General features: G+C 36.7%; 1 protein-coding gene across 1 annotated transcript in view; it reads right to left on the bottom strand.

Annotated features, from left to right (window-relative positions):
• Positions 1-1,165: 1,165 nt before the first annotated feature.
• Positions 1,166-10,916, bottom strand: part of ACADSB (acyl-CoA dehydrogenase, short/branched chain) — an 11,077-nt gene continuing 1,326 nt past the window's right edge. Inside the window, exons 2-10 of the mRNA XM_009998088.1 lie at positions 10,791-10,891; positions 9,872-10,078; positions 9,281-9,451; positions 7,106-7,231; positions 6,657-6,749; positions 4,437-4,526; positions 2,767-2,904; positions 1,992-2,091; positions 1,166-1,320 (exon numbers count right to left, since the gene is read on the bottom strand). Coding sequence (XP_009996390.1) covers positions 1,250-1,320; positions 1,992-2,091; positions 2,767-2,904; positions 4,437-4,526; positions 6,657-6,749; positions 7,106-7,231; positions 9,281-9,451; positions 9,872-10,078; positions 10,791-10,891 — 1,097 coding nt within the window. The 3' untranslated portion in view covers positions 1,166-1,249. The remainder of the gene's footprint in view (positions 1,321-1,991; positions 2,092-2,766; positions 2,905-4,436; positions 4,527-6,656; positions 6,750-7,105; positions 7,232-9,280; positions 9,452-9,871; positions 10,079-10,790; positions 10,892-10,916) is intronic.

Here is a 10,916-nt window from a genome sequence, read left to right as displayed (position 1 = left end):
GCTAAAAAAAAATAATAAAAAAAATCCTTTAGGAGTCTCTGACTGTAACATTCTAAGCTCCACTTAAAGTGAATCATCAGAGTCTAGCAAGCTTTAAAAAGGAGATTCTTCTAAGTCAGCCAAAACCATTCCTTCCCTCCCCAAAACACTTGAAACAAGTTGCCAATTACAGCAATTATAATAATTTTTCATATATTAAGCTGTCTCTTGATTCTTAGTTAATTAGTTCTCCAGCACTGAAGAGGTTTCTGCAGTAAACAAAACATCTAATTTTAAAGTAAACAGAGAGAGGGAAAAAAAGTAAGTATTTCTCAACCCTCCCCAGTTTCTCTCTCAAAAGGAGAAAAGCTTTGCTCTTTTTGTAGAGAACCACTAACTAGGGAGCAAGTTTTCTAAGGTGCAAGTTAACAGTCCCTCCCTACCTCCCAGAAAGGCGCTGAGGATTAAAGTTTGTAGAATGCATTGAATGTGGAAAGGCCACTGTGAGGTAGCATCACAGCATTCCTATTTCCTAGCTTCTTTCTCTGTCTTTTTGCAGAACTGCTAGAGATTTTTTAACCCAATTTCACAAAGATTTCAACTCAACCTTTTATGAAAGGAGAACTATAAATAGGCTCTTAGATTAAACCCTTAACAGCTGAAAAGGCTGGAAAGGGAGGTAGACATTAGCCACCTTTCAGTACTAAAATCTGGGGCTGGAAGGGCTTAATTACCAAGGTATACTTAAGAACACACTAAGGGCTGCTATAAAAATTACTCCAATTACAGCAGCTCCACAGACATTGCTCCACCTGGGAGAGAGGAACCCATCACTTCCATCTCCTTCCTCATCCCTCTCCTGTACCCCATGCTAATAAAGGGCAGCAGGAACAAACAGCAGCTTCATGCCATGCAACACAACCTTCTGTACCAGGCAAGCCAAAGATTTGACTTCTTTTGCTTCCCCTTTGGAAGTGGAGATGCAGTGTTCACATAACCGAAGGCAAGCAAATAATTTCAGCCCATGTATTAGCTCAGGAGTGTCTCAGGCAGAGATTTTTTTAACCCATGACCTGGATTTGAATGTGCACTTCATGATTTCTCATGAATTACACACTGTCCTGAAATGGGGAATTCATAGTTTTCCTTACAATTTTGTCTGTGACGATGTATTCTTATTTCTGATTTTCATAATTACAAATAAACATGTAATCCACAATGAGTGTTCAGTGGAATCACTTCTGGTAACAGTAGAGAAGTCCTTATGGTTTCAGTACTCCCGTGCTATGCTTTTTGCAATGGTGCTCAACTGGATATTTGTAGTTCCTTCATATATTGTACCTGAAACCGTAAGAAAATAAATCAGAATACTATAAAACCACAGTGAGTATATGAAGAGAGACTAAGATGTTGTTCCAATAGTTCAGTTACAACACTTACAATTATGAAGTGCAGATTTACAGAGCAAGTTCCAGGAACAGAATTATTACTTAAATATTTTTTTTATATTTTATGATCTGCAAATTAAAACATTCTTCTCCTGGCACAACATAATGACATTTTCCTGAAAAGCAATTCCTAAATAACCAACAAAAATTAAGTATTTATAAATGCTATCAGCAATAAAAGTCAAAGGGTTATATTGTTAAAAATGTCAAACTGTTATGTTTGAGGATTATACTGGTAAACATGGAAGCCTTGAAAATAAAACTCCACATAGATTCAGATCTGAATACTTTCTGAAAAGAAACTATTTTCAATTTTTTGAACTGGAATTTTCTTAAAAGAATAGGACACAATGTGTGGATCTGTATTTTATTGGTATCTAATTAAATATTTAGCCTCACATCCATGGATATTAATACCTAAAATTTTACCTTCTCATATATGAGCTTTTGAATCTGTGCTGATTACAGTCTCAGGGAAGAGATCTTAAAACAACAGCCAGTCTTTCATCCCCAAATTTTAATACTGCTAATGCTGCAGGAAGTACTTAAGAAACTATTACTCACCTATCTTGCAGTCACGATAGTACTTTTCTATTGGATAATTTTTTGTGAATCCAACACCACCCATCCATTCAATACATTTACTGGTTGTCAGTGTTGCAACCTATGAAAAGGGTTTCAGAGTTAAGTCAGTATTCAACTTCACACAAATAGTAGAAAATTGTATTCTTTGTATCTATTTAAGGTAAAAACAAACCAGCAATTAAAGCAGTTACTAGAGTAAGTGGGAAGAGGAAGGACTGACATTTTTGTATCACTCTTAATTATGCAAGTTATATTAGAATAAAAATGATATTTTTCTAAATCAGAGGACATCCAGAATTCACTCACCATTACTGCAACAGCTCATATGCTGCACTATGAAAATGCACACTGCTGGGCTCTATCCAAGACAGCAATTACACAAAGGAAGAAGAAATCCAGTTTCAAATCGTATTAAGACTCATGATTGCGACCAGCAGAGTTGAAATGGTCACAAATAAAGTTTCCCCACACCAATTCTCCAGCCACAAAAAGAGAATTCTGAGAAAATGACATCTCTCTAGATGAGTGTAAATCCCAGCTCCCTCTCTCTTTTAATGTTGTTGCTTCTTTTTCAAAATCTTATTTAGTTAATACCTTTAAATGTCATACGCCAGACTGAGAATGAGAAACAAGATGGAAGCAGATCCACAGATTTCACAGCAAAACATGTATTAAAAGCTATGCATGAACAGAAAAAAAACCCAAACGTGAACAGCAGTAGAATAACTCCACTGAACAAAGAAACTCAGGTTACCTCAGCAGCATAGTACTTGGCCATGCTGGCCTCCTTGATGAATGGCCTTCCTGCTTCAGCCAGACGGGCCGCGTTGTAGGTCAGCAACCTGGCTGCTTCCAGCTGCGTGGCCACCTGAGCTATCTGGTGCTGCATCCCCTGGAACAAGCACCCAACAAATCAGACACACCAGTAGCTAGGACTCAAAGAACATTTCTTTTCACCAAGGAACACCCCTAAAACAGAAACACAAAATCTAGATGGACTACTATTCCGCACCTCTCTGCCATCTGTGAAATCAAAGCCAGAAGAACTCTGGGCTACCCAAGTCCTTTCAGGAGTTGCACTCCCATTTTCTCCTTCCCTCTTCTTGGATTCAGGAGTACTGGGGAACATCTTGCCTGGCTATCTGGACAGGAGGGTTCAACATGAACCTATCTGCAGCCATGAATATTGAGGAAAATTTCAGCCAAATCCTCCTGTTCTCCTCAGAACCAGAGACACAGGGAGGTCAAGGCTGTGTTTTTAGTTTGCAACTTGCCTGGTGAGAACAGTCCCACACTCAAGTCTAGTTCCGTGAGAAGCTTCACTAAGAAAAACTTGAAAAAAGTACCTCATAAACCAAGTGCAGAACTAGCAAAGTGACACCTACTTCTTCCCATGTCCCATAGCCATGAGAAAAGAGACAGGAGCAGAATCAAAATCTAGAGAATTTGACTGATGGGTGGATTCCAGGGGAAGGAAAGAGGTGATGCAGCTCACCTCTAAATGGCAGGTATTAAGAAGAAAAGGTTTATTTAAGAAGACCCAAACATGATCATGACTGAAAATGAACATTTAGTTGTCTAACCTGCTCGTAAAACACAATGAAAACTTCCATCTTATTAGAACATTGACACTGCTCCCTAAAATTAGCAAAAATATACAGGCAGGTCAAAATAACAAAATGATGCAGCAATTATGAATTCCATTTCCCATTCCAAAGACACAGTTCCAATAATTTCCTAGATATCTGTGAGTGCTTCCTAAAATTTGTATAAATTATGAGTAGTACTAATGTTCCTTCCCTTCATCCACGATGTAGGTTTCTTTTACCAAGAAAATGACTATAGTAATTACAATTATCTATCTTCCTTATTAAACTATACATCATTTTTGCAACAAAGAGTCCCTCTCATTTTAAGATACAGATATTATCATGGAAACTAAATGGCTTTGTATAATACAGGAAATCGAATAATTCCATCAGTTTTCCTCATCTTTGTATAATTTTTAGTGTCTCCAGAAAAAGGCCTTCCCCTACACCTCATGAAAGGGCATAAAAACTGGAACACATTCAACACACTGTGATATTAAAATCAGAAGAGAAAGGAGCTCCATGTCTATTAATTTTAAAGGCAGTGAATAGACTATCAAGGAAAGGGAGATCTGTTAATAATTTTTTTAAGTTTTAAATAATTTATGTGGTACTTGCAAGGGCACACAACACTGAACTGATGTATTTTCTGTGACAGGTGAATGTTCATCTGAAATTCTTTTGAAAAAATTTTCTCAAACATTGAGAAGTAAGAGACATGACCCAAAGTGAAGCAGAAATGACACATATCACATTACTAATTTTACTGACTTCATCTGCTGTGGTAACTACCACTGTCTTGGAGGAAACTTCCCATGTGTTCGTTAACAAGTACCTGGAAATCAAATACACTTTTCCCAAATTGGACTCTCTCCTTTGTGTAGGGAGTTGTATGGTCAAAACACCCCTGTGCCAGTCCTAACATCTGTAAGAAAGAAGATATATTGAGGTGAGTTAGGACAAAACAAACCCCAAACACACCAAAAATTTGAGGAGTAAGCCTATTCCATACTAAGCCATTCCTGAAAGAAATTCAATACTAATCCATTCCTGAAAGAAACTTTTTAGTAAAAACAAAGGATTTGTGAAAACACTATAACTGATTTTTGAACAAAAGTCATGAGTAAAACAATTGCAAAAATATTTAGCATTTCTGGCAAAATTCTTAATTACATGAGAAAATTACTGTAAACTAAAGACCTATAGATCTACATTACACTATTACAGGAAAAATAATTTGAATGATTATTCAAAGCTGTTTTCATAATCAAAATAATTTCTCATTTTATAGAGGACACTAGACTGTGAGAATTAGTAATTTATTTCAGAAGTTAGAAAATCAGTATAGTGGAATCAGACACAGTATTTGTTCCAGCATTTTCTAGGGAAAAAAAACAACTCAAGAGACCAATTTTAGAAGACCCATTGTCTTTTCACACACTCTCTTCACTCAACAGCAAAGACAGCAGAACACAGTTGTTATCTTGGATGATAACATCTAGGAAAACTACACAGAAACACTTATAAAGAAGTAACTCACAACTACACTGGTGCCTGATTTGTTAGCCTAAAGAAACATCATGAAATCTGGAAACTAAACTAGTTTTGTAGTTTTATGACTTCCAAATTTCAAGAAGTGTATTCCATTCCAAACAAGATAGCAAAGACAGGACCCTGCCTTTCATAAATCTTGGAATATATAGCTATTAGTACATTCATCTGAACACATTATTTCTATCTGCTTTCTTTCCTGTGAAAAACCAAGACTGGAAATTAGATTAAGGGAGCATCAAACAAGAAAAAAAAAGGGAAACTAAAGGTATGAAAACTATCGAAAGCAAAGTAACTGTATATGGTAAAATTAAAAGCTCTGCTATGAAGACAGGCTGAGAGTTGGGGCTTCCCAGCCTGGAGAAGACAAGGCTCTGGTGAGACCTTAGAGCACCTTCCAGTGCCTGAAGGGGCTCCAGGAAAGCTGGGGAGGGGCTTTGGAAAAGGATTGTAGTGAGAATATAAGGGGTAATGGATCAAAACTGGAAGAGTGGAGATTTAGGTGAGACATTAGGAGGAAATAATTTCCTGTGAGGGCGGTGAGACCCTGGCCCAGGCTGCCCAGGGAAGCTGTGGCTGCCCCATCCCTGGAAGCATTCCAAGCCAGGCTGGATGGGGCTTGGAGTAACCTGGTCTGGTGGGAGGTGTCCCTGCCCATGCAGGGGTTTGGAACTAGATGATCTTCAAGGTCCCTTCCAAATCAAACCATTCTATGATTCTATGACAACAGCTTACGGGTATTTTTTTATAAACTCACACATTAAGCTGAAAGTCAAGGGCCCCAAGATGATAAAAACATGACTCTGACTGGGTTCAGACATCTAGTCCTTAATCATTTAAGGTTCTAGAAAAAAAAACCCACAATACATAGGAAAATGAGTATGTGGGAAGAGAAAGTAAGAAAATAATGCAGTCTGCTGCTAATCAGCTTTATTACGAGATTTGTCATCTTCTTATACATCTGTATCAACTTCAGCACTTCTAACAATAAACAACTCAGAGGTCAGCAAATATTTTCCCTTAAGATGCCATAAGATGCAATATTCAAACACAGCAATGAACTAGGACACTTATCTTATTATAAAAAACACATTTATTTTAACAATAAGCTGACACACAATCATGGCTGGAAGCATTAATATAACACATTTCAGTGTGTTCTATTTTCCAAAGCCAATTTTCTTTGTAAAATGAATAATGGCAGATAAAAATATTGCAACATTTCAGCAGCAATAAGTTAACCACCAAAGACAAACTAATTGCCATTTAATGTTTTCTAAATATATTGCTTATGTCACTGAAAGAGAATTTCACCATGTACGCTTGTTTAACTGTTACTGTAACTTAAATACAGGAATGGTGACATCTAGTGGCAACTTAGTTTTTTAATAAAGTATTTTTAAAATTGTTCATTCTTACTGGCTTTAAATATTTTGTAAATTTCAATCCAAATTTCAAGTTACATACTGGTTGGATGCAGTATTAAGAAAAAAAACACACCCACCTGTGCAGCAATACCTATTCTGCCAGTATTTAGCAATCCAATTGCATACTTATAGCCTTGCCCAACCTGTCCCAGGATATTGGTCTCAGGAACCTAAGGAATAAAACCACTCAATTATTCCTCTTCTACTCTGCAACTGCCAGCATGGTTCACAGGTGAAGCAGTGTACATGTTTTATTTAACCTTCCTTGTAAGTGAAGACATAAAATATAAACTAGACATTTGATTTCCAAATAAACTGATTAGAACATTCCCTGATACACGTGATTATAAACTGATGATTGAGAAAAACTGGATTATAATTCAAGGAAGTCAAGAATTTTGTCAAAAGGAAAAAGTTCAATCAGTACGTTTAAGGGAAAAATATTGGGAATTGAATTAACATTCTTTCCTTGTATGTAGTCAATTATACATAAAGTCTGCTTCAATAACTAAACAACCTACAATACCTTAACATTTTCAAATGTTACTGGGCAGGTTGAAGATGCTCTGATTCCAAGCTTGTCCTCCTTCTTCCCTACATGCAGTCCTTCTGTGTTGCGATCTACTATGAAGCATGTAATTCCCTTGTATCCCTAGGATGAATTAAAAAATAATCAAAAACTGGTTTTATATTAATAGCACCAAATGGTGGTCTAAAGATCTCATTCCAGTACTGAAGTTTTACACCTGCTTGATACTATGTTGCTAAATAAAACACTGGCACCATCATCTGTTCCCTCTATGTCTGCCAATCATGGTTAAATAAAGGCCAGGGATACCTTCCTATGAATATATTCCATGTGGAAAACATAATCAGAACCTTAAAAGTTCTCCTGACAAGACAGAGGACTGTTATTATGTAAATTAAACAGACTGGGCTGCAGTACCTGCTTGTACTAGGGATCATTGGGAAAGTAAATTATCCCTGTGCCATCCACTAGCATGACTACAAATACTGTTAACAGACCTAATCCAACACCCAGAACTAGTGTCCACCTTCTTCTGTGATTCCAGTTTGGAGGACATTGATATCACTGTCTCTCCACTTTAGAGGTAGTTGGCATATAATTAATAAAGTAGTCTGAAATAATTTTGATGGCTGCTGTCAGAAGGCTCAAAGAGTGATTTGAATATTGGAATACTCAAAGACTCTTAAGGCAGTGATTTGGCAGGACACTAAATAACTCCTGTGACAACACACAGGCTTGTATACCCAGCCTAAATCCTGGCATCTCCTAGATACATGCTTACCACCTTCATATCTTTGAAGTCTTAAACGAGATTCTTAAAGAACAGAACAGTGATTCCTGATGGCTGTCAGTTTCTCTTTTTCCCCTCTGTGTAACTCTTACTCTCAGTTCTCTCCTTTCCACCACTCACTCTTGCTCCCCCAGCCAGAACAGCAGCAGGTTCTCTTATCAACACACGTTGCATGTGACAGACATGCTAGTTGTTCCCAGCCGTGTTTCCATGTCTTCCTGTCCCTAACATCCACAGCACCTCCTCTCACTAAGAGGGTGACACTGAGAGGCAGGAAAAGCTCTGTGGTTCCCCTGGAAGAATTTATTCTAAGGAAAGAGGAGGCTGCTGTTTCAATCTCACCTCAGTGACAGCTTGTCTCACCATGGGAGCTGCTAGTACAGAGATTACATTTCAGTACACAATTCTACTCTGATCTGTTTTCTTGTTTATACTGATGGCAACTGTCACTTAACCTTAGAGCAGCATTGACTTTTAGTCTCCTTCTGAATATTTAAAAGCCAACTTCTAATTTTAAGAAGATAATGTATTACAATTCTTTTAAATTATAGACATGAATATAGAAGCAACTCCAGATTGTACAGCAATGGAGAGCAGTTAACAAATATAAAAACTACACAGTTAACTATATATAGTTCATATATTTTCATTGTAAGCAGTACTCAAATCACCCACCAGCTTTTGTAGAAATGAACAAAAATTCAGAAAGCAACATGACATTCAACTGTTTGATGTAGTGAAAGAAAAAAGCCCTCTTATTTAGACAAAACCTGAGATTTTACTTTTAAAAATAAATATATTCAAGTTCCATTTTTAAAAAAAGAGACAGTGAAAGAAGTTTAAAAAAAGATAAAAGTTTTAAACAGTTTAGGTTTGTATTCAATTATCACTCTATTATATTTGTATAGTAGATTTTAAAGTCTGTCATTGATTTTCCTGAATCTACTATATCAAAGTTGCTGACAAAACTTGGAACATGCATATTCAGATATGTATTTTTTTTACCAGAACACACTTTTAGTATCCCTGTTAGTTTTCCAGTGCATTTAGCCTAAGCTCTATTTTTGAACAGCAGCAAGTTGTTAGTTAAGCCAGAAGGGTGGGAAAGACTAGGCTACCTGTTCTCCCATGACACAGAACAACACCCATGCATGCTGTGCTCTTCACCTCAGCAATTATGATTCTGACATTTTAATTTTCCCTGGTGGAAGAAATGTATTAAATTGCTCAGCAAGTTCTCAGTTTTTGTTGGGAAATATTTTTAAAGGTTTGCTAAGAAAAGGTGCAAAGAATATTAACCTTTAACATCAGATTATTAATATCAAATCCGTAGTTTCATACATCATCTGCCACTGAAATTCAACTACTTTTCAGCAACTTACTAAGGATGGATCTGTATTTGCCATCACAAAGAAAACTCCTGCATGTTCTGCCAAGCTAATCCACATCTTTGAGCCATTGATAATATAGTAGTCTCCTTTCTTCTCAGCCCGAGTCTTCAAAGAAAAAGCATCACTGCCAGATCCAGCTTCTGTGAGACAGAAACTGCCTATCTGTCAATTGAAGGGAAAAACTAATTTTAACTGAACGTTCAGGCACAACAGATGACAAATTCTGCAAGGAAAATAGTTAAAAAACAGCTAAAGTCTCTTAAATTCAAACACTTCATTGCATCAAAGTAGCTAAGCTTCAGATAAGGAGGTTAAGAATAGAAACACTATGTAATTACATGTCTCTCAAAGTCAACTGCTTTAAAGTTCTTTTCCACAGTAAATTAATTTTTAATGAAACTAATAAGTGCCTTTCCACTTCTATCTCTCAGCTACTGATGACAGGATCTATCTGTATCACTAGAGAGCTCAGCACTAACCAGCATATCAAAGTTCACACATTTAGTCACTCAAAAAAACCAACCCATTAACATGTAACTATTAAATACTATATTATACTTTAGCAAAGTAACTTCGACTCACTGTATCTTTTGCCACTCTGGGCAAGTAAGTTCTCTTTTGTTCTTCTGTTCCATATGTGGAAAACAACCTATTTGTTAGTGTATTTTGGAGTTCACAAAGAAGAGATACAGCTGGATCAACTTTAGCCAGTTCTTCTACCACCAATATGACTGAAAAAAATGAAGCTCCAGTTCCTCCATATTCTTGTCCAAGGTCAATACTCATCAGCTGAAAAGCAAATAGATCAAACTTATTATCCCAAGCTGATATGTAAGAGATTAAAATAAACCCCACGGAATTTAAATAGTTACAGATCATTCTCCAAATCCTGTTTTCCTTCAATACCCTTAACTAACAATTATTCACAGAAGTTGATAGTTCATGCAAGAAATAACTAGCACGTGCAGTATGCAGGCCAGTCTCTCTAATCTGATTATATGCTCCAGAACAACTGCAATCTCAACAGAAATCTAATACTTAAAGTTTTCATTGTATAAAATGACTTTTGGTAGCAGGAAAGGCTCAAATTGAATCCAGGAATGAACACCAGGATACAACAATACCTGCAAAACAAGTCCTTGTGGTTGCCCAGGACACAGAAAACTCCTGATACCCTTTATCAGCCACGTCAGTTCTATGCAATTATGTTTATACAATTAGAGCAAAAAGGGGAAGGGGAGGGAGAAGATGGGGAACTCAAAGATAAAGAGTGTGGTGTGGTAGAGATGGAAAGACTATTACAGGAAAAGATGGGAGAGTGATAATGTAGTAAAAAAGAAGAGAAAATTGCTCTGGTGTTGAGAAATCCAAATTTTTTAATGATTCATTAATTAGCTCATTTGAATTATATCACTCAACCTGAAAATCTGAAAAGTGCACAGCTAGAAAACTATATGATTTACGTCACTTTCCGAAGAAAATTAAGTAAAAGTGTGCAGACCCCTTGTTCAAACAATCCCTGTATTATAGAGTCTTCCATTTCTGAATTCTCATCCATTTTTTGCACCAAGGGTGCAACTCGCTCCTGAGCAAATTTTGCCACTGCAAGGAAGAGAAGAAAGAAAGA

This window comes from Chaetura pelagica, unplaced genomic scaffold, assembly GCF_000747805.2.
Source record: "Chaetura pelagica isolate M959 unplaced genomic scaffold, ChaPel_1.0 scaffold465, whole genome shotgun sequence".
In the NCBI taxonomy this organism is placed as follows: Eukaryota; Metazoa; Chordata; class Aves; order Apodiformes; family Apodidae; genus Chaetura; species Chaetura pelagica.
Note: the sequence above shows the minus strand (reverse complement) of the source record. Positions and strands in the feature narration are given on the sequence as shown.